Raw genomic sequence first — 25075 nt, 5'->3', positions numbered from 1 at the left:
TCATAATATATTCATGGACCTCCAGGTTCATCAAACAACTCCCCATTCACAAATCCGTGTTGACTACACCCAGTCAGGTGCCCATGTATCCCATCCTTTATAACAGATTGTACAATTTCCCAACTGGTGTAATGATAACATGTCTGTGGTTGATGGGTTTCTCTCTCATTCCATTCTTGAACAGGGATATACATTTGCTACTTTCCAACCTGCAGAAACTATTCTCGAATTTAGAATCAATTACCTCTATAGCCACCTCCTGCAATTTCTGGCATGCAGAGCATCAGATCCTAAGAATTTATCAACCTTCAGCTCCATTAACTTCTCTAGTTCAACCATCTTGCGAATGCTAATTTCCTTCAATTCCTTTCTCCCCACTCAGTTGGATCTCTAGTTTCGGGAGATGTCTGGTATTGTCCTCAGCAAAAACAGGTGCAAAGCTACCCTGCCATTTCGCTAGGCCCATGATACATTCTCCAGACTCTGCCTGCAATGGACTTATACTTCTCAAAGCCAAAATGTTTCCTTTTTATGTACCTATGAGGTTTGTGCTGCGAGGTTGCATTGATATCCTACTCTCCTTCTCCGGATCTGTTGCTTGGTCCTCCTTTGTTGTATTCCATAAACCTCCCATACCTCAGAATCACTAGTGAGTTTTGAGAAGATTAGTAGCTCATGTTGGGATTCTGGATGTAAGTTTGCTCGCTGAGCTGGAAGGTTCATTTTCAGACATTTCGTCACCTTACTAGTTATCATCATCAATGAGCCTCTGAATGAAGCACTGGTGTCATAGTGACCCACTTTATATTTGTGTTTATGTTTCCTTGGGTTGGTGATGTCATTTCCTGTTGTGATGTCAGTTCTTGTGGCGGTGTCATTTCCTGTTCTTTTTCTCAAGGGGTGGTAGATGGGGTCCAAGTCAATGTGTTTGTTGATAGAGTTCCAGTTCGAATGCGATGCTTCTAGAAATTCTCATGCATGTCTCTGTTTGGCTTGTCCTAGGATGGATGTGTTTTCCCAGTCAAAGTGGTGTCCTTCCTCATCCATATGACAGGATATGCATGAGAGTGGGTCATGTCTTTTAGTGGCTCGTTGATGTTCATGTATCCTGTTGGCTAGTTTTCTGCCTGTTTGTCCAATGTAGGGTTTGTTAAAGTTCTTACAAGTTATTTTGTAAATGACATTAGTTTTGCTTCTTGTCTATATGGAGTCTTTCAAGTTCATTAGCTGTAGTTTTAGTGTGTTGGTAGAAACCACCACACTAGGCTACCATGATGCCAAGGTGTCTGAGTAGTCTGGCAGTCATTTCTGAGATGCCTTTGATGGAGGGGAGAGTGGCTTGGGTTTCTGTATGCATTTTGTCTGTTTATTTGGGTTTGTTGCCGAGGAATCAGCAGACTGTGTCCATTGGGTACCTGTTCTTTTTGAATACACTGTATAGGTAGTTTTCCTCTGCTCTGTGTAGTTCCTCTGTGCTGCAGTGTGTGGTGGCTCATTGAAATAATGTTCTAATGCAGCTTCGTTTGTGGATGTTGGGATGATTGCCTCTGTAGTTCAATATTTGGTCCGGATGTGTTGTTTACCTGTAGACGCTGGTTGAAAGTTCCCCATTGGCTATTCGCTCTACTGCAACATCTGGGAATCGCAGTTTGTTGTTGTTTTCCTCCTCTTTAGTGAATTTTATGCTAATAAGGATATTATTGATGGTCCTGAAGGTTTCCTCTAGTTTGTTTCGTTTAGTGATGACAAGGTGTCACCCACATAGTGGACCCAGTTAAGGTTGGATGGTTGTTCAAGTCCCTGCATTACTGCCTCTGCTGAGATTGGAGATCCCGCGAGTGTTCCATTTGTTTAACTGTAGGTTTTGTTATTGACAGTGCCAAGACATAGATGATACTGTCCTTGCTGATGAAGTTGGTAGTGTTTGATGAATGTCTTTGGTTCTTCCAACAGTGTAGTCAGTGTTTCCTTGGCCAAGTTAATGTCGATGGATGTGAACAGGGCTGTTACGTCAAAGGAGACCATTATTTCATCCTCTTCTATCTAGGTGTCTTTGGTGTTCAGAAATTCTTGGGTGGAGTGGATGGAGTGGTGACAGTCCTCGACCAAGTGTTTTAGTCTTTGGTGTAGCTCCTTGGCTAATCTGTACGTTGGTGTTCCAGGTAGTGAGACTATAGGTCTGAGGGGGGGGTTACTGGTTTGTGAATTTTGGGTAATCTGTAGAAGCGTGGTGTGTATGGTAAGGAAACGTCTAAAAATGAACCTTCTAGCTCAGCGAGCAAACATTCAGAACCTCAGAATCACTGCTATTGATGGCAACTTTATAGGCCTTCTTTTATGCTTATTCAATGCTGAATTTTGGCCACAGTTGAATGACTTTTCGTGGATTTTTTCTTCTTGAAGGAATGCATGGGAATATACAGAACATATGGAATGTGTGGTTGCTGTAAACCATTTAATATTCTTTAATGTCTATCCATTGCCTATGTACAGTCACACCTTTTAATGCATTTTCCAAAACTATCTGAACTAATTTGTGTTTCATATCTTTATAATTGCCCCTATTCAAATTTAACACTCTTGCATCAGAGTGAACCACCTCCTTTGCAACAATGTCTGAATTCTATCATATTGTGATCACTCATCCCCTAGGTTCTTTTCCAAGAAAATGGTTAATTCGTCCTTCTACATTATACAATAATAGATCAAAAATAGCCTGTCCTCCAGTTGGTTCTACATACTACTCCAAGAAAAAACCCCAGCTCTAACACACATCAGAAACACACTGCTTTAGTGCTCAATTCGTTTACGCAGTCTGTATGCAGATCAAAGTCATTCATGACAACTGTGTTAGTCATGCTACATACTTCAATCATCTCTTGATTAATGCCAGGCCCAACCCTACCACAACTATTTGTGGCCTATTATGAACTCCAACCAATATCTACTGACCCTTGCTGTTTCGTAGTTCCACCCATTGTTCTTTTGATCTCAGAGCCTCGCTTACTAACATACTTATCCTCATCCATTATCATCAGTGCAAATTTGCTTCCTTTTTATCCCTCTTCCCCAAATGTTGACTATCCTTGAACATTCAGTACCCAGTCCTGGTCACTGTGCAGCCATAGTTCTGCATTAGCAATTAGATCACACCCATCTCTCTCTATTTGTGCCTTTAGATCACTTACCTTCATGTGAATGATGCAAGCATTCAGGGAGTGTCTGTAACTGTGTCTCGTTAACAGCATTCCACTTTCACAATGTACTCAATGCTCAACCTTATTACTCTGTCTTCTTGTCTCCCTCCAGCTTTTCAACTTCCTGTTACCAACTTCACTGCCATTCAATTTGGCTTACCCTGGAGATTCCCACTCCCTGTTTAAATTCACCCTAAGTGCACTAACAAATTTCTAGCAAAACTCAACCCCAGTCCAGTTAAGAAGTAATCTGTCCAACTTTACAGTTCCACCTGCCCTGACCTAGAACCCATTCCCAACTCCTCACTAATCAATTCCCACTCTCCTATAGCAGCTCTCCAGTTGCACATTCAATCAATCCTCCTGGTCTCATGGATCACTAGCAATCCTGACGTTACTGTTGTTTTGAGGTCCTGCTTTTCAATTTCCTTTCTCAATCCCTGAAATCTGCTTTCAGGACCTCATCCCTATTCCGTGTGTCGTTGGTACCAATGTGTGCCATAATTTCAGGCTGATTTTGTGCCCCCCACCCCACCCCCTCAGAAGAACATCTAGTGGACATTCCATGGTATCCTTCATCCTGGCACTAGGAAGGTAACACATCATTGAGAGTCATGTTTACAGCCAAATAAATGCCTTTTTGATTCCCTGGTCATTGAATCCCCTTTCATCACTAGTTTTCCATTCTCCTCCCTCCTGTTGAATCACTGGTGGTGCTCAGGGCTTGGCTGTGGATACGCTCCTGAGGAACGCTCATGCTCACTGATTTCCAAAATGGAATATGGATTAGCAAACATGATGGACTCACGGGATTCCTTATTTATCTGGTTTTCTTCAACTGCCTAGACATTGCCGTTTCCCTCTCTGGCTGTACACTTATAAAATCAGAGGTGTGACCACCTCCCTGTACATGCTATCAGTGCCATCCTTTACCTTTCTGATGTACAGCTGTTCAAGTTCAGAAACCCAGAGCTCAAGCAGCTGGTGACACTTGCCTCAAATGTGTTCATCTGGGGCATGTGGTACATCCATGACTTCACACATTCTAGATATGTACACTCAACTTGGCCTGTCTGACCTGCCATTCCATAATGCTAAAATGGCCTTAAAATAAGAATGGACTTACTATGAAAATCAAACAAATTCCTTAGAGAGGGAGAAAATAAAAGCTGAAGGTTAAATAATCCAAATACCCAACATGCACTTTACTGACCAGACAGACTGGCCAAACCTGATCACTAATCTACTTCCCCTGCACTTACAATGCCACACCTCCAAAGGTCTCAGTGCGGGTAGACTTCCCGATCCACACCTTGTTTCCTCTCCCACTCACCTTTCACTGGGGATTTTAATTCTTCCAGTAAACTTTGATTATAGTGCCACTTTTCCCCTCAGACCCAAATTCTCAGGTCTCACCCAGGAGAGGTCTCCCTCAATCTGACCACACAGCTTACCCGTTTAAATTTCATGTGGGGTGGTTGAACTATAGGGATGTGGGGTGCAGGAACGAGAAAGATAGACCAGTTGATGTTCCAGTTATTGTTTACTCTTCTTGCAACTGTGACAGCATTTCTCAGAGATCTGTGACAGGAGGCACCAACATTGGTTTCAAAAACCAACATTAATGTTAAGCCTTTGATGAGACAGGTGTACAAAATCTAAAAAGATATCTGGACACAAAAGAGATGTTTGAACGATAAAGTAGTGGAGAAAGGATCTAGCAAAGTTAGATTCAGATGCAAAGCTTTCCACCTGAACATAAACAATAATACGTTCATTATTTTTATATTATACGAAGTACGGATATCAGTAAGTGATTTCAAAAAGGGACTGACCACATAAGACCGGTCTGCACTTGAAAAACACAAAACAGTGTCCAATGTTAGATGTGATTTCATGATTCGAATATATCTGCAAAATAATCCCAAGTGTATTAAGAATTACACTGACAACCATCTTATGACTGATTATTGGGTTCACAGTATTGTTCACTTCCATGTATTGGAAATTACATATTAATGCACAGATCCCTCTTCTTTGCTAACAGAAATTGTGCCTGTTACAAATTAACAAAATGGCAACTGCCATTTTCTGGTTCATTTCTCGGGGCAATACCTGCCTAGTTGAAATTTAACCAAAGATTAACAGTTAACTGTCAGCTATCATGTAACAGGTGCATTCTCCAAAGCAATGATTATACTAGCCAGAGTTGATATTCTGAAAAATCAGCACCCTCCTTGTACTGTAGAAGATTTTCCCTTCGACATTGGTATACTTGCAAATGTTGTGATGACTACAAGACAAAATGTTTCGGCAAAAGTATTTTTTATCAGCAATATTCAATGCATACACTTTCGGTATGGAAGGGCTGGATTCCCCAGCATGAGCATCTCTCAAAGACATATTGGTCACTGATAAACTGGAGCATGACACATTGTATTTCCTGTACCAAACCCAACTCGTCGACATCAGGATTAATGCTTCACACAAAACCCTTCGCAACTCATTTCATCGCAGCCTAACAACATATCCTTTCTTCTTCTCTTCCTCCCCCTCATATCTATAACAATTGCCTCTCATCCAATAACTGCTTTTTCTAAAAAAAATTAAAACGAATGAGAGATCTTGTCAGTGTCATTTTGGGAGCTTGCTGCATATAAGCTACGGTACAACTGCAACCACACTTGGTTTTTTTTAAAAGAAAAATTTTAAAAAGTGCGTCAGGATAAGCTGAGGTCGGGAGAAGTACTACGCGAGTGCAAATTCTTACTTCCTTCAATTACAAACATAACGTATTTGGCAAAATAAAAGGAGCAAAAGGCAGGAAAATTGCTTGTAACAGAGTTTTTGTTATTTTTTTTGTCAAACTATTAAGTACAAGTTGGTTGCCAAAAAATCAAAACTGTTTTGTTTACAGTACAGGAAACCTGCTCGCTCGTTCCTCAGACTATGACAAATTTGGCACAAGACTAACTGTACATACTGTACCCACAGGGTTGGCTGTCAGCCCAGGTTGGCCAAGTGCCAAGTCCACAACAACAAGTGTTGTCAGCCAGAACAAGCCACAGGGCAGGGAGGAGAGGGGAGTAGAGCTGAAATAGACACCGCAATGTACTGAGCACACCACAGCTAGCTTGCTTCACTTTTAAAAGAAATTGTAGGAATTCCTCTTTTATGTCGCAAAACAAGAGAGAGGGGGGCACGACGTGATCCTCTATTACCTGAATGCGAGAGCAGATGCATCCGTAGCCGTAAGCTGTCCAGGAATCTTTTACCACACAGTTCGCACCCATAGGTCCTCATACCACTGTGCAGCTTCCTGTAGAACAAGGCAGCAGGAGGAAGAGAAAATAAAAGAACATCAATAAAGTATGGTCGGAATTTGTGATTGAAGCCCATTTCATTAATCTCTTTGTAAGCACCTACAGCAGAAGCACGGCTGCTTGTATGTGTTTCCTCTTCCATTTTGGAATATAGTTACGAGCCATTTTTTAGTACACCGTAGGGGAAATGTTAAAAAAAGACATGTCAACTAATACACTTCAAAGTTGAGCAACTCCCAATTCATCATCTGAAATGGCTCCCGGCAACACATCTCAGACCTCTGCAGCTTTGGGCTTTCAGTAACTATCAGCCATGATGATGTGCTGTTGGATTCAGGGTCCAATCTCTGCAGCGGCGTGGGTTCAAATCCCACCATCAGTTTTCCAATTAATTTAGAGCCCTTGTGGTGCAGTGGTTGTGTCCATACTTCTGAACCAGGAGGCCCAGCTTCAAGCCCCACCAGCTTCAGAGGGGTGTAACAGCCTTGAGGTCAAGAGGTTAATTTTCAGAAAAAAGAAAACGAGGAATAAAAGACCAGACTTAAGCAGCCAAATGTTTACCTGTATTTAGTGGCAAGGGTAACTGCATATTGATTGGGGAGGCGATTGGACTGTTATTGCAAAGACCCAGATAATATTCTGGGGATCTGAGTTCAAATCTTGCCTCAAAAGATGGTGGAATTTGAATTCAATTTTTAAAAAAAAACTGGAGTTGTGTGTCTGATGTTGAGAATGAATTGATTGCAGGAAAAAACCCAACTAGTTCACCAATGCCCTGGAAATACCATCCTCACCTGGTCTGGGCTACTTAACCAACCTCTAGCCAGCGACTCCCTCATCCCTTCAATGAATTTTAAAAAGTTTATTCAAACATCTCAGATCCCCTCAGAGTCTTATAAAGGTAGATGCCAGTGCTCAGGTGCTGGGATTAGGATACATCAAGCTCCAATAACTGCACCCTCTCCCATCAGACCCACCAACGCCAAAAACCATCTGGTGCCTAGATCCATGTCCCAGATGAGAAGAGGCCTGTGATTTCTGTCCCCTATTGGAAAGGTGTTTCCTCTTGTGGGGCAAAGACATAAACTAAGGGAATCAATTTACTTCTCACTCTTAAACCTCCTACAATGGAGAGAAACAGATTTTCTTTTGCTCCCAAAAGCATTGTGGCAGAGACTCGCAAGGATGCTGGGTGTTTAAAGTTTACTCAAGATGGAGGCTGTTAGACTTTTGGTAGGTAAAGGGATTGGTCAGAGATTAATTAGGTAGGAGAGGCAGCCAGGTAAAGAGAGACCACAGCCAGAGCAGCCACAGTCTCATTGAATGGTGAAGGTGGCTCTGAGCACCAAAGGAGAAAGTGAGGACTGCAGATGCTGGCGACCAGATTGAAAAATGTGGTGCTGGAAAAACACACAAGCCCGAACCGTCGATTCTCCTGCTCCTCGGATGCTGCCTGGCCTGCTGTGTTTTTCCAGCACCACATTTTTCAACTCTGAGCACCAAAGGCCTACAACCTGCACACAAGCCTCAAGTTGCTATCTCTGCTCCTGCCACTCTTTCAGAACAGCTTTCCCAGAACCAGCCATGGTGGATAGCTGTTGTATTAAAACTGATTTCAGAGAGTGGCCCCGAAAATCAAACCATAACAGACCCAAGAGCACAGCTAGGAGTTACCCAAAAGGACACAGAAGATCTGCACCAGCAGCAGACACATAGTCAGAGGGAAGCAAGGCTTAGGTTTTCTGTGCCCTGTGAACTTCACAAAAGAAAAAGGGGAGGAGACAAAGAGGAAAAACTGAAGGAACTTGCATTTGCCCAGACCTGGTCACACACCAGCACAGTACCCCAGAAGATTGACCAGCAAACAAGGTACTGTCGTTGTTTCCACAAACATCACTGCCACTATGATGTGCAGATCATGCCAGAAGCAAAGAGATAAATAACCAATTCAGATTTAGTGGTTCCAATGGGGGATAGATGCTGGGAATCTATAATTAACCTTCACATTGAGCTAACTCTCACACCCAAGTTTAACTGTTCTTGCAATACTAAAACTTCGTGTATTGTGCAACTTCCTTCCCAGACCCAGATGGAGTGCAGTTCCTGGAGGCCACCAATTCCACCTTCAGGCCCATTTGGGGTCTGCATTTGCTGCCCACATCCCATGAAACAGGGAAAAAAAGAACAAATGTTGTTTCAGCTGATCAGAGTGCAGTATGGAGCCAGCAGTATCACTCCATTCGCCAATGATGCTTAGGGGCACGCATATCCTGGGACATAAACAGAGCTTAAGTTTGTTAAAGGTTTGAATTTTGTTGTCTCACCTCATGCTATTAACCCATCCATTCTCATGCAATACAGAACATGTATGGAAATTGTTTCAAAGGAACAGCAGCATCCACAAAGTGACAGGGTTAAAGTTGCAGTGTTCACTCTTCAATTTAAGCCCAAAATCTGCATCTAAAACATCAAATACTATCTATTTAGGGCTATCAACTGTCCGGAGTGGGCCTATTGCCCCCAGGGATTGAACAGTGACCTTTAGGAGTGTGATGCTGGAAAAGCACAGCCGGTCAGGCAACATCCGAGGAGCAGGAGAATTGACGTTTCGGGCAAAAGCCCTTCATCAGGGCTTCCTGAAGGGCTTTTGCCTGAAACGTCAATTCTCCTGCTCCTCTAATGCTGCCTGACCTGCTGTGCTTTTCCAGCAACACACTCTCAACTCGAATATTCAGCATCTGCAGTCCTCACTTTCACCTTCAGGATTCAATGGAGGAAGGAATCCTGGAAGAAAAGAAATTAACAATAAAGACCACAATTAGAATGCCAGTGAAACGGGTTGAGTATTTCTGGCATCCTATGTTTTTAATTTCAGCGTCAAAGCTTCTGCAGTATGTTCTATTTGAGAAAGGGGAGATGATGGCCTAGTGGCATTATCGTTGGATTGTTAATCCAGAGATGCAGGTAATGTTCTGGGTTGACCCAGGTTCAAATCACACCACAGCAGATAGTGGAATTTGAATTCAACGAAAAATCTGGAATGAAGAGTTCAATGATGATCATGAATCCATTGTCAATTGTTGGAATACCCTATCTGACTTACTACCTGCCATCCTTATCCAGTCTGGCCTACATGTGACTCCAGAACAGCAGCAATGTGGTTGACTCTTGGGATGGACAATAAATGTTGGCCTAGTCAACGACACCCCTATCCAATAAATGATTTTTTTTAAACGTTGTACAGCACTTTTCATGATCACAGAAACAACTCAAAGAACTTTACAAAATAATTCTGTAATGATACATGAAACACAGCAACATCCCACTAACAGCAATGTGACGGTGGACAAATAATCTATTCATTGGGATGTTAATTAAGAAACAAGTGAGGGACTCATTGATGTTATGGGAACTTCCAGATCCACCAAGTAGGCAGTAGTCATCTTGGGTGAACATCCCATCTAAAAGATGGGACTTCTGACGGTGTAGCACCCCCTCCGTATCACTCTCGAACTTCATTTTGTGGTTTTTGCACTCAAGTGCTGGAGTGGAATTGAACCTGAAGTCTCAAGGCTCAAAAAGGCAGGAGTGTTACCTTATTGTGTCCAGTGTGGTTCAAATTAAAAATGGCAGCAAAAAGACAGTCTTACTAGTGAGGCAGTTCCAACCACACGTTGGAGTCACCAATGCTACGCCCAGAATTGACGATTCCAATAACCATGCTCATGAATGCCAACTGATCTGCTGCAGGAGCACCCAAAGATATCAAGATGCAATGTTATGCCAACAGAGGTGACCATTTACATAATCAGACATAGCACCCCTACCCACTGCAGCTCTCCCACCATACATTTGTGAAATACTAAAAGCCTTCTGGAGAGGCAGTTGTGTGGTTAAGAAGGACATTGCAACACCTGCTCAAATTTAAAAGATTGCAGAAACAACCACAACAGTAACAAAGCCACAGAAAACCAACCGCATTGCATTGTGATCAGTTACTCAAACTCAGTTATAGGGAATAGAGCTCACGGGATCTTCATCAGGCAAAAGCAGCAAAGTAGACCATTAAAGTATTTCACAACTATCCCCATTGTTGCATCACTTGTATCTAATGTCCAGGAAATGTGCTTGTAACCCAGGCTATTTAAGGCAGTTGTGCAAGTGGAATCGTTTGAGGTAGAGCTGTTCCTATGCAGCAAGGTTTCAAAGACATGCACATTTTTTCAAATCCCATTGGCAAGGGATCAGTTAACATCTCCAATTCAAAAAGTTGAGATTTCAAGTTCCAAATGAAGGTTTAAGGTCAAAACTTGAGCCTGATGCTCCTGTGCAGTATTGAGGGAATGTTGCATTGTTCAGGTTGCTGATGAGATATTATAATGGTTCAGGAGGCGGCCATTTGGCTCATCATGTCTGTTCCAGTACTATTCCCTAGTGCCAATCTCCTGCCTTTCCCCCACATCCCTGCACACCATCTTTATCCAGATCATCAAATGCCCTCCTGAATGCCTCAATTGAACCTGCCTCCATGACCTTATAGAGGTTTATAAAATCATGAGGGGCATGAATAGGATAAATAGACAAAGTTTTTTCCCTGGGGTCGGGGAGTCCAGAAATAGAGGGCATAGATTTAGGGTGAGAGGGGAAAGATATAAAAGAGACCTAAGGGGCAACTTTTTCATGCAGAGTGTGTGTGTACGCGTGTGTACGTATGAAATGAGCTGTCAGAGGAAGTGGTGGAGGCCGGTACAATTGCAACATTTAAAAGGCATTTGGATGGGTATATGAATAGGAAAGATTTGGAGGGATATAGTCGGATGCTGACAGATGGGACTAGGTTGGGTTGGAATATCTGATCAGCGTGGACGGGTTGGACCAAAGGGTCTGTTTTCATGCTGTACATCTCTATGACATTTAGTGCATTCCATACCCTAACTCCTCACTGTTGATAAAAAAAACCCTTTGTATCACCTGACTAAAATCTCTGCCCTTTCAAAGTTGAGGCCATCTCTCAACTGAGTAAAAAAAAATCCCATAGCATTATTTTAACGAGGAGCCAGGGAGTGGCCACTGGTCTTGACCAATATTTATCCTTCAATCAAAATCTCAAAATGAAGAAAATCTGGTTGCAACATACCATTTATTGGAATTGAATCAGCATCACAAATTGATTATCGCAGCATTATCACATTCCTCTGTCCAAATATTACATGATATATTTTACATTACGTGTTTACATGTGGTTACATGTCATTACTGGGAAAGGAATTTAGGGCATCCGTCGGCCATGATAGGCATTACATAAATGGCAGTCTTTCAACACCTTAAATGTGAGGCTAATGGGAATAACCTTGAGATATGTTCAATTTGGCAGGAAGGGGATCAAGGTGAGGAGTGAGCGAATGCCAAGGTGATGTTACCAAAACACATCGCACACACTGATCAAACCTGGAACCTGAAAGTGGAGTGTGAGGGAGTGTCTGAAGTGCCTTCCAAAGCATCAATGTAATTTTGGGTCGATTATAACCTCTCCTGACACCCCCCCTCCCCACCCAAATGAGGATGCCCCCTACTGAGATCCCTTTATTAATCTTCTCAAATTACTGCCACTGTCTTCAGTAGGACACCTGTGCTTCCTCTATTGCACCCACAGTCTTAAACAAACCTCTCTCTTTCTCTCTCCAACCATTAGCAAAATTTAGTAATTTAGATCTATTATAGCTCCTTCGCTTGATTTTCACAGTTCAAAGTGAATTTAGTATTTCATTACAAACAAACCACCCCATCAGTCTGCTTTACAGCAATTCATTCTATAATCTCTGGGGGCAGCAATGATGTAACGCAACAGATTGACGCTGGGTGTCAGACTGCAAGGTCCAAAAACTGACCCTCACAGATTGGATGATCTTAACAAGGGAGCTGGGGTGGGGGGACACTGACCCTAACCCTCCGCCCTAGAGGGAACCTCAATAAATGGCAGGGAGAAAGGAATGTGCTGAAAGTGTGGGATGGAGGGGGTTGGGAGGAGATATACTCAGACCATAAAGAGAGGCCTGAACCAGTGAACCAAACAGACTGGTTTGTGGCTGTGGCTGTAATCAATTCAGTGACCCTGAATAGTGAGGGGTTGGGGTGGGTGGGGTGGAGAATTGGGGGAGAGGGGGCGTGGGGGAGAAGCAGAATGAACACACAGTCATTACTGATGGCTAAGCAATGACTATCCCCACCCAATCGCAGAGACACCAAACCCCCTGCATGGATGCTAATTGGAAACCTGTATGTTTCATCAAAACAATTGAAATAGGAACAGGAGGCAGCAACAGGTCTTCCAAGCCTCATCTGCCATTCAACATGATCACAGGTGATCATCCAACTCTGTACCCAGCTCCTGATTTCACCCCATAACCTTCAAAATCTTTAGCTCCAAGAACTCTCTCAACATGTAAGGCTTGAACGCAGGCCTTCTGGCTCAGAGGTATGGATGCTACCACTGTGTCAAAGGAACTCCTCCACCCTGATCAACCTGCTTCATTTTGAAGTAACAGTCTGTTTTAGATATTTTCTAGTCAGTTGGTTCAGAGGCATTATCACGCACCCCTGGTGCAGGTGGGACTTGAACCCGGACTTCCTGGCTCAGATGTAGAGACACTACCACTGTGCCATATGAATCATTTCGCGCCCCCACCCCACACATATCAATGAAATATCGATGACTGAGCATCAATCTATTTGCAATCAGCTGTTCTGGTTGACTCTTAAAGGAATCTACAATTCGAACAATGATAGTACAGACTAAATGATGATGGATTTCCCAGTCAAATAGTCTGCCGGTTTGTCTATCCATTAATGCCACCAATTTCCAAACCAGAGACAGGTTAGTAGTGGGTAGGCATGAGTTAGCACATTCAGGACAGGGAAGAGAAAAATATCCTCCAACAAGCACAGAGCTGGCTGCATAAGGACCCTTGTTACTCTCGATCGTGTTCAGAAACTTTAAAGAGGAAGTGTTATTCTATGGACTGCCAATGTGGTTGTAAAAAACCTGCAAGGGTCGGTAAAGGGAAACTGATGCTTCAAAATGAAATCACTTCACATCCTGAGATTTTCCCTCTTCTTTCCCTTGTTGCCCCCATCTTCAGGTTTGAATGCTGATGGTGGCTACAAGGTTATGCACTATTTTAATTTTTAAAAAGAGACTCTTTTATTGGTCAGCGACTATTGGCATTAGTTCAAAAGTATGTGCTCTCACATTTATCTTTAACCAGCAGCTTTATAGCTCAGGACAAAGCAACAAGGACCAAAGGTTACGGGTTAGCCTGCAGTCATCTCCTTTCATGACAAGCTGCAAATTGCGAGGTTTCAGTGGGATTCACTACCTCTATCAATAATGCTCCATTAGCTGGATTGTCTTTGCACTTAAGGGAGGTGTTTGAAAAAAGCTAACTGGATTGCTATTCCCTGTTGAAGTTAGCACCTTCAGGAGAATTGGAAACATTCTACTGATCCAACAAACCCAATAAAGAGCCAGGCTGATCAGGTCTCAGCCCTCCATAACCAACACTGCATCATTTGTGTCATCATCAGGTGGCTCCTTGTGGGAGATTGCCTGGTATGGATTGATGGCTGCTGTTTCCTTACAGCCATCCACAAGGCACAAGTCAGACGTGTGCTCAACTATTTGCCACTCGCCTGGACAAGAGCAGCTTCAGCAACACTCGAGCAACACCATTCCGGATAAAGCAGCCCGCTTAATCAGGATGCTGTCCACTTCCTCCAACATTCACTCCCTCCATCAATGCACACTTTCAGCAGTGTGAACCATCTGCAAGACCTGCGGCAGCAAGTTCCTACAGCGGTACCTTCCAAACCCATGACCTCTACCATCTGGAAGGGAGTGTGGGGGCAGCTGATGCAAATGCCCCTACGAATCTCTCAGCTTCCTCATTTGGAGTGAGATCACCATTCCTTCACCATCACTGAGCCAAGATCCTCAAACTTTCTTCCTAACAGCACAGAATGCTGCTAAATCACTAATTCCAACCATTCAAGGATCCTTCTCAGGGAATTAGAGATGGGTAATAAATACTGTTCTGGTCAGTGATCCCTTATCCCATGAATGAATTTTTAAAATTACAATTATACTTGAAATTATATCGTCTCATATTGGAGATGGCCTTTCCCTTTGCAGCCAATCTAACCACCAACCCTTATCACTAATGGTGTTACTATCACTGAAAGCCCTCCCCTATCAACAACCTGGGAGTTACCATTGACTAGAAACTCAACTGGATTCACCACATACACAACGGTTACAAGAACAGGACAGAGATTAGGCATATTGCAGCAAGTAACTTTCAAACTTTGTCCATCATCTATGAGGCACAAGTCAGGAGTGTGATGGAACACACCCCATTTGCCTGGGGGAGGGCAGCCCCAAACATTCAAGCTTAACACCATCAAGGACAAAGCAGCCCACTTTATTGCCACCATAACCACAAGCATCCACTCCCTCAACCACCGATGTTCAGTAGCAGCAGGATGTATTATCCACAAGATGCATTGCAGAAATTCACCGAAGATCCTCAGGCAGCACTTCCAAGTCCATGACCACTTCCCTCTAGAAGGACGAGGGCGGCAGATACGCGGGAACACCTATCCCTGCAAGTTCCTCTCCAAGCCACTCACCATCCTGACTTGGAAATATATCGCCGTTGCTTCACTGTCACTGGGGTCAAAGTCCTGGAATTCCCTCCCTAATGGCATTGTGGGTCTATCTATAGCAGGTAGACTGCAGAGGTTAAAGGTGACAGCTCACCATCACCATCTCAAGGGCAACTAAGCACTAGCAATAAACCAGCTAGCAATGTCAACATTTCACAAGCAAAGAAAATAAGAAAATAAAATTGCAGCACTTTCTGTCATTTTCACACCTGCCTGCCTTGTTTTCATACAGTATTAAAAGCTCTCCAGAGGCATTCTGGGGCTCAGGGCCACCTTGGGGCAAAGCACATTTCCACATGGAGAGCTAAATAGGTAATAACTGCTGCAAGCCATTCCATTCCCATGAATAATAATATTGACTGAAAAGTCATAGATTTCTTTCAATGCTTTTTTTTCCCCCCAAATAGAATAGAAAGACTATGTTGCAAGAACATTTGGCTTTTTACATCGTAATTTGGTCAGGTGCCAATCTGGAGCACACTGCAGGGGTTTGGTTCTGGAACATAATGTATTTTGGTTAATCTTTAAAAAAACAAATATTGAGTGAATCCATATTATTTATATTCTGCAAGTAACTTTATTCCAACCCACGTTAGTGAGACACACTTTATGTTACAAAAATTGAAACTCTGTTCAAATGCATGGAAATATAGCCAATCCGCAACTCTCACTCCTTAAAGATGGACTAAACTTCCATGAGCAAAATGATCCAATTTGGTCCAAATGATCTTTTCTCTCTCTGGGTGTTCGTACCAAAGGCCAGCATGCTATACCTTCAGTGGGACATATTCTCCCCTTGAAGCCAGAGGGATATGCACAAATTTCAGCTAACATCTCAAGTTGCCAGAAATGCCACTTGATAATGGAGGCCTTAAACATTCAGCTGGTTTGCTATCTATGCTACTTAACTCTGTGATCTGCCTGTATTGCTTGCAAGACAAAGCTTTTCAATTGCCTCGGTACACCACAATAAATTCAATTCAATTCAACTCAACTCAACTTTGGATAGGCATATGGATGAGAATGGAATAGTGTAAGTTAGATGGGCTTCAGATTGGTTATACAGGACAGCGCAACATCAAGGGCCGAAGGGCCTGTACTGCGCTGTAATGTTCTATGTAACCCAGGTTGCTATTGTAGTAGTGGGTTGAGCTGCTGCAGTCCACCCGCCTGGGTTGACTCATAACACCATTAGGAAGAGATTTGCAGGTTTTCGTCCAACAACAGTGAAAGAATGGTGACGTATTTCCAAGTCAGGATGGCGAGTGATTTGGAGGGGAACTTGCAGGTTGTAGTGTTCCCATGTATCTGTTGCCATTATCCTTCTACATGGAAGTGGTTGTGGGTTTGGAAGGTGCTGTCTGAGGCTGTTGTGCACCCTCTGAGGAGCATGCTAAATACCCTGCGGCACTAATTTGACAAAGAACAGGAGAGTACTTCCCAGCATCCGGGCTAATAATTACCTTCGAATCAACATCTCCCAAACCAATTTAGCCATCATTATTATACTGTTATTTGAGGAAGTTATGCATGACAAACAATGGCATGAGAAAAGACTTCATTGGCTACAAATAATATTGCTGTGAATGGAGATCATGAAAGGCATTTGGTGGGTGAACTACAAGAGTGTGTGGAACATGGGAGAAACCATTTCCACTGTCATAAGAGTCATTAACCAGAGGACATAAATCTATTTAATAAACAAACTAAGCAGAAGGATGATGAGACAAGCATTTGTTTTGGCAATTACGATGGTCTGAAATAAGAGGTCTCGAAAAAGAACAGCATTAAACATAAGGTACACACTTTAAAGTCATTGGGGATGAGCAGGATGGAGGATTAATTGGATGTTTCTTTACAGAGGGCCAACACAGTTACAACAAACTGAATAGCTTCTCTGCTGTATGATTCTGAGATTTGTTCTTGTAATAACAAAGTTGAAACTGTACTGAAGAATTTCTAAGTTAAAGTGTATTTATTAGGAAGACATCACACAGTCAACATTTCAGGAATAAAAAATGCCTGAAGAAAATATTGCCAGAGAGAAACAGAGAAAGCGAGAGAGAGTGAAAACATAGAACAATGCATTGCTACATTTCAACCATCCTTCGAAATAGCAAAATCAATACCATATTGACTGGGTTATATCATTTTAAATTGATCAGACAACTGCAGGGAATCGATATAAGTCATGATACGGAATGTGCTTGTGGCTGTAATTACAGTTGTTAACATGGTTAATTGTGTCGCCTGGTCAGTTTCTTGCTCATGCTCCTCAAATCCACTTTCCTCATTTCGCTGGTCTCCCCCACTGCAAACCCTCAGCAAATTATGACCCCTTGTATACAGAGCACTGCCATGCTTGACTTATATCCCCTTTGGAGGAAACTACTGTTAATTGTACATCAATTCCATTTAATTATATACAGCTGGAGTAATAATTGGGGTTTCACTTGATACATGAGATGACACTTCTTAAAACTTGTATAATTGAGTTAAGAGAGCTATGCTTGCAATATTTCAATCTGTCAAAAAAAACCAAAGGCCAAATAAAGATTGGCTTCTGTGTCATCCTCCACAAATAACTTTCTAAAATGTAGCCATTAAATCAAATAATGCAATGTCAACAGGCCATTGAGCCCAACTAATCTACGCTAGCATTTACATTATGCACAATTTCTCTCAACTCATTTCACCCAGTCGTATCAGAATTTCCATCTCCCATAGGTTCTGGGTGAACCATCCTTAAAAATGGTCAACTGAGTTATTTCATTTTAAATTAGTCAACTACAGGAAATTGATGCCATTCTTATTCCTCATTTAAATGCCTGTTAATGGCCTCTCTGCTTTTGCATCAGAAAATACATCATATGAGTTCAGAGGAGTAGGCCATTCAGCCCATCGAGCCAGCTCCAGCATCCAACCAGATCACGGCTGACCGGATTGTGGCTTCGACTCCACTTTTCCATCTAACCTCCAATAATCTTTGAGTCACTTGTTAAAGAAGCTGCCTTCCTCTATATCCGAAAAGCCATCAATATCCACAACTCTTTCAATATCTGGCAAAGATCTAGTACTGTGGATTCCATGGTCTTCACTGGTGATCCCCAATTCCTCATGGAAAGCATTACGTCTATGGAAAGCATTGGTGTCCAGGTCAGAATCTGCTTGCCAATACCCACATTTCATCATCATGCACAGTAATTCGCTGCTTGGTTGAGATACCAGGTGAGTCCTCGACTTTATGCATGAAGCAGAATCTAAATCAGCATCTTCAGAAAAAGTGAGGATGGAGTTAAAAATCAGTGGAGAAAATTAATTATTCATACATTAGAAGGAGCTTGCAAAGCCAGCTCTGCAGAAATATGGAAAAAAAATAAGGGAGTGAAATCAATGGCATGGGTCAAACAGCGAAAGGAAAAGATTAGGCAATAATGACTCAAACTATGGTGCAGCCAATGAAACAGGCACTGTTGTCATGCAGGAAACTTGGCAGCAAAGTTAGGCACAGCAAGATCCCACAAGCAACAACAATGATCATGGTCAGGTGTTTTTTTTGCAATATTGGTTGAAGGATAGATATTGTTGCAAGATCAGATCTGCACTCCAATGAGTGAACATCAACAGACATCTGAAAGTATTTACGAGTGGAGAGACAGGACATTTCTTGGAATCCTATAGACTCCAGTTCCCAAACATAATCAGACATCTCAAAATGAAACGCAAAACACAGACTGTGGATGCAGTGAATCTGAAACAAAAATAGAAATTGCTGGAAAAACTCAGCAGGTCTCTCCACAAATGCTGCCAGAGAAACAGAGTTAATGTTCTGGGTCAAGTAACCCTTCTTCCGGACTTCTATAACATAGTTCCTTTTGCACGTGCTCAGTCCCTATTCTTAGAGTCAAGGCATAGTTAACCCTTTACTATGCAAATATCGACAAGCAAAGCAGGGGAACTCCCTTATTCTCCCTCCATCTAGCGCAATGAGATCATCTACAATCCACATAAGCAGGAGATAGTGCCTCAGTTTACTGAGAGATGACAGATAAATACTGCAAAGTTCCAAATATTGCACAATATCCCAGACAAATGCTCAATTACTGTCATGATGTTGGCAATGTTGAAACATGTGAGAGTTGCAGGGGATTATGGAGGGGAGGTACAAATGAGGAAGTAAAAGCATTTCCCATCCCCTCATTGGCTGCAATGACAAAAATGGGCAAAGCTCATGTAAGGTTCTTTTTATTAAGGGGACATTGAATGTCATTCAATGAAACAAAATTGAGAAAATGTGCCTTTGTTTGTTTCACACTTGTTTCAAACCTATAATGAAAAAGAAAAATCAAATTAACTAATACCAAATCTCACTACCACTCTCTCGCCCCAACCTTGATCAGCATATCACTAGTGTTGTCAGTCCCTGCTCATGGTTCATTAACAAATGCCCAATGCACAAAATTCCATCTTTGAAAAAGAGTAGCATTTGTGGCCAGCCATGTCTGGGTCATTATTCGTGATCCACGTAACACTACCGGTGGGCAATGTACCTATACAGAGAAAGATTGTGTGCAAAAGGAGGAAAGAATGAGAGGAGTGGAGTGAAATATTTTTCCTTAAATAATGACCAGGAAAAAAGAATGGCCACCACAGAAGTCTTTAAACCCACAGGGCAAACCTTCCCAAGAAGGGATTGCTCAGAACAAACAAACACCCGGGTCTCTGGCAAGCTGCAAGTAATTAAGTGGCCTGTAAAGAGCTAAGAGGAACACTTCAAAGGGGCAGCAACTGCTGTAATGGCCTCCTTTTTCTGCTAAAGCCGTTGCCAATTCTCTCTCAAGCCATGTATACCACAGTGTACTGTTCTCATCAACATGGCTGTGTTAAAACGTATTTAGAACTGGCCATAAAGGTGCCTGTTAGAACAAGGGACAGCAACATAATGCACACAAATCTTTAATTACTGGCAGTGAGGATGCATTCCCCAATTTCAATATCGTCACCCCATCTTCAGCTGAAGACAGCGAATCATGCTGCATTATGGAATAAGGATGGGGCCTCCTGTGGGGCAGTAATGTCCCTACCCGAGCCAGGAGGCCTGGGGTTCAAAGCCCACTCCAGAGGTGTGCAGTGACATTTCAGCACAGACTGATTACAAAACATCCACAGAACAAGGACGTCAGTCTTCCAAAACTGCCCAAGAGTTTCGTGGAATTGAAATTCAATCTCTACAATGTTGGACCAGGAAAAGTCCAGGGCAAAAATAGATCACCAGGGGAATTAAGCAAAACTGTTCATTTTCCTCCTCCCATATTCTTTGCTGGTTGAAAAAAGATTGGATATTGATGGGGGATCAAGGTGGAGATAGAGAAAAGGCTTCACATGCAGGATACATTCATTCAGAGTTGGGCAGCAAGCTCCCAAAGTTAGCAATTCAAATATTGAAAGTCAGCTGTTGCCCTCCATTTCATATTTTTCTCCAATGGACATTCCTTAGAATCAGAATCCCCAGTGTGGAAGCTGGCCCTTCAGCCCATCAAATCCATACGATACTCTGAACAGCATTCCACCCAGACCCACCTCCCTATCCCTATGACCCTGCATTTCCCATGGCTAACCCACCTATCCTGCACATCCCTGGACATTATGGGCAATTTAGCCTGGCCAATCCACCTAACCTGTACATCTTTGGATTGTGGGAGGAAACTGGAGCATCCAGAGGAAACCTATGCAGAGGTGGAGAGAATGTACGAACTCCAGAGACAGTCACCTGAGGGTGAAATCGAACCTGGGTCTTTGGCGCTGTGAAGCAGCAGTGCTAACCACTGAGCTTTCATTTGCCTTCATTTGCCAAGCACAGAGATGGAAGGATGCCTAGACAGATAAACAGAGAAAGTGTAAACCCACTGTAGAACACTCTTAAAAAATGGCCCTATCCTCATATACTTGTTGCTGTGCGGGCCATTGACATCAGAGTAAATTACAATCCTCACAGCTAGGTTGGCAGCTAGAAATCTGATCTATTCAGTTCAGAGTTAATGAACAATAGCTGACAGCTTACCAGGCAAAGTTAATATTTGTTCAATTTTGTGGAGATGCTGCAATACAAGGTATTTTCAACAGAGATGATCACCATAGTGTAATATGAACACTGGCTCCATTTTTAAATCTGACGAGTTACATCATTTATGTAAAAAATAAACCTGGAGGCACTCTCTCAAACTCATATCTAGACCCAGCGATGCTAAAGGAACAGCAACGCATGTCCAAGTCAGGATGTGAAAGAGATGGCCATCTCATAGCATTCACCTTCACAGTTTTCTTTTAAAATGGTGGAGATCTCACATGTTGGGCTGCTGACAGAGTAACCATTATGCTTTTACAGTGCAGCTCTGAGGACAGGGACAGAATCAGGGAATAATTTTCCACTTGCCTGGACAAATACAGCTCCACCATAGAAAAGAAACTGATACTAGAGACAATTTGATTGGCACTCTACCCACCACCTTAAAATATTTGCGCCCTGTAACGGTGTGCACTGTGGCTGCAACATGGACCATCCACAAGACGCACTGCAGCAACTCTCCAAAGCTTCTCCAACAAACCTGCAACCCTCAACCAAACCGAAGGACAAGAGCAGAAGATACATGGATGTACTGCCTTCCTTAACTGGCACACCATCTCAACTTGCGATTACCATCGCTTCATTAAAATCCTGGAACTCCCTTTCTAACAGCATGCTCTCTAGGGTGTTTTGGGATGTTAAGTAAATACAGACCTTGCCAACAAATGTACAAAAGAAGCCATGTAGATTCTATGTGGAACCACACTGCGTTGGTAATAGAAGGTGGATATAATCCAGGGCAGAAAGCACCATCTGTTTCAACTGCTCTATCCCAGAGAACGCAATACTAATGTGTGGCAGCAAATTGGGAATATGCGTCAGAAGAGGGAGGAAAGATGTGAACAAAAGGGAGAATAATAAAAACACAGGCTCAGCCAAGACTTCACGTGATCTGTGGATGATATCATCAGACAGTACATCCTGCAATGTTTGGGATGGCTACTATGTCGAAATCAGTCAAGTGAGGGTGGAGGAGAAGGCAGCATAGTTCAGGGTAAAGGAGTCACAATCACCATTGGCCCAATATCCCAACAAGGTCACAATTCCCAGGGAAGGTACAGAAGATGTTCAGAAGCATAGTCTGAGCCAGAGGAGAAACGGTGCCAGAGAAGAGTCCACCAATCAGCTTCTCTGTCGAGGCTTTGGGATGAACAAGTAGTCAGTGCAAGACCACCAAAGGGCCACAGTGATTAGAGTGCGGTATAACTGCAGTAGGTGGTGGTGGTGGGGGGAGGGGGTGGACCCTCAGATGAAAGAGGAGCAACACCGACGAAGCAACACAGAAGCTAAAAAGTTAAATCTAGCAAATGCTGTCGTTACTGGCATCTGGTCACTTTGAAGTTTGGAGTGTGCTTTAGGTCATTAGATTTGCAAAGTAATTGGACAGTTGGGGGTGGGGGAGCTGGAGTTGTAAGAAAATCCAGAAAGGGCAAAGAGCAAGAATTCTGTTCCTTAGCAATTAAGCACAAGATAACAGATTTGCTGGAGGCAATTTAAACTGTAATTTAAGGTGATGCTGAGTTTGTCAACAACAGGACAATCTGTAGATTGAATTACAGCTTCAAATTCCCTGAACGGATATTAATTACATCACAAAATATACAAAAATGTAATAACATCCTTTCTCCCAGTCTCTCAGTTATACTAGAGTGGGGTGGGAAGAGACAATGCTTCGCTGATTGCTCATTAACTTTCAATAAAGTGATTCAGCATCCATTAGAATCCATTTCATCAATGCTCTTGTGATCATGCTTCCTCTTAATAACCTTTTATAGCTTTATTCACCTCCCTCAAAATCTACAAGAACGATTCTTACTCAAGCTCATTGAGATGACTTTCCTAGACTTACCATACCCTCCAAGTACAACTTGCAACCTGTTTAAATCTATGATGTGGACTTGCCGGTGTTGGACTGGGGTGGACAAAGTTAAAAATCACACGACACCAGGTTATAGTCCCACGGGTTTATTTGGAAATACAAGCTTTCAGAGCGCTGCTCCTTCAGGTAACTACCTGATGAAGGAGCAATGCTCTGAAAGCTTGTACTTCCAAATAAACTCCGTTGGACTATAACCTGGTGTTATGTGATTTTTAACTTTGTTTAAATCCCTCTATTGCTTCATATTGGGTACTGTCCTGTACCACAAGGGCTCAAATGCATATGTCCAGCTCCCACACGCTCCAGCCCCCACCATTTTGATTTTCTCGCTTACAAAACAAAACATAAGGCAGCCAACAAGCAAGGTCGATTTACGAAGGCAATCGAGAGAGTTCAGCTAAACTGATCAACTACCAGAGAGCGATGTATATACATGAAGAGCTGATATTTAGATTAGATTAGATTAGGCCCAACAAGTCCACACCCGACCCTCCGAAGAGCAACCCACCCAGACCCATTCCCCTACATTTACCCCTTCACCTAACACTACGGGCAATTTAGCACGGCCAATTCACCTCACCTGCACATTTTTGGACTGTGGGAGGAAACCGAATCAGACACGGGGAGACACAGACAGTTGCCTGAGGTGGGAATTGAACCCGGGTCTCTGGCGCTGTGAGGCAGCAGTGCTAACCACTGTGCCACCCATATTATTTGATCACATCAGTGATGGGTTATGTAGAGTATGTTCACAAACCCAAATGAGTGAGAAGGTGGGGGTGGTGGGGGGGTTAGAATAATAACTTATGAAATATGGGTACCTTCTAACCAAAGTAGACAGGCAGGAGGCTGGAAGAACACAGCATGCCAGACAGCATCAGGTGGTGTAGAAGTCAATGCTTCAGGTGTGACCCATCTTCAGGGTTAGGGGTGGGTGTGGGGGAAGCTGCAGATAAAGGGATCCGTGGGAGCAGGATGGTGAAGAGAGGTAGAGGGTACGACCTGGTTGGTCAATGGGAGGAATGAATCCAGTTGGTGGCTGGGAGCAGTGGAAGGGAGGGGGAGGGGCTGGGAAGGAAGTCAGGGGATGAGAAGGGAGGTTATTTGAAATTGGAGAACTCAAATGTTGAGTCCTCCGGGCTGTAGGCTGCCAAGGTGGAAGATGAGGTGTTATTTCTCCAATTTGCAGTGTGGTTCATTGTGGCAATGAGGAGCCCAAGGATGGTCATGTTGGAAAGGGAGTGGGAAGGGGAATTAAAACAGGCAGTGATTGGGAAGTCTGGTCAACCAACCCCATGTTTGGTGAACCGTTTCCGAAGTTTCCTTTTGGTCGACCACATCAGGAGCACCCGATGCTGGAAACTCGGTTGGAGGAGAGGCAGGTGAACCTCTGTCTCACCTGGAAGGACTGTTTGGGGCCCTGCATGGAGGTAAGGAGCATAGTGAGGGGCAGGGGTTCGGAGGGAGGGGCTTGGTGCAGAGAGTGGTGTCAACCAAGGACTGTCAAAGGGAATGGCCCTTGTGGAACCCAGGGAGGGGTGAGGAGACTGAACGTAAACTTAGGGAACAGTTCACTGAGCATCACAGCCGGTCCCACAGGGGCCGACCAGACCTCCCAGTCACGGCCCATTTCAATTCCCCTTCCCACTCCCGTTCCTACATGACCATCCTTGGCCTCCTCCATTGCCACAACAAACCACACTGCAAATTGGAGAAACAACAACTCATCTTCCACCTGGGCAGCCTATAGCCCAGAGGGCTTAACATCGAGTTCTCCAATTTCAAATAACCTCCCTTCTTATCCCCCCCCCCGACTTCCTTCTCAGCCCCT

At 43.2% G+C, this 25075-nt stretch overlaps 1 protein-coding gene across 7 annotated transcripts in view; it reads right to left on the bottom strand.

Moving 5' to 3' along the window:
• Nucleotides 1-25075, bottom strand: part of zbtb16a (zinc finger and BTB domain containing 16a) — a 270130-nt gene that overhangs the window by 147133 nt on the left and 97922 nt on the right. For all 7 annotated transcript variants that reach the window (XM_043676536.1, XM_043676535.1, XM_043676533.1 and 4 more), the window contains exon 3: nucleotides 6419-6516. In XM_043676536.1, the coding sequence (XP_043532471.1) occupies nucleotides 6419-6516 (98 nt within the window). The remainder of the gene's footprint in view (nucleotides 1-6418; nucleotides 6517-25075) is intronic.

The sequence above is a fragment of the Chiloscyllium plagiosum genome, chromosome 35, assembly GCF_004010195.1.
Source record: "Chiloscyllium plagiosum isolate BGI_BamShark_2017 chromosome 35, ASM401019v2, whole genome shotgun sequence".
Lineage (NCBI taxonomy): Eukaryota > Metazoa > Chordata > Chondrichthyes > Orectolobiformes > Hemiscylliidae > Chiloscyllium > Chiloscyllium plagiosum.
Note: the sequence above shows the minus strand (reverse complement) of the source record. Positions and strands in the feature narration are given on the sequence as shown.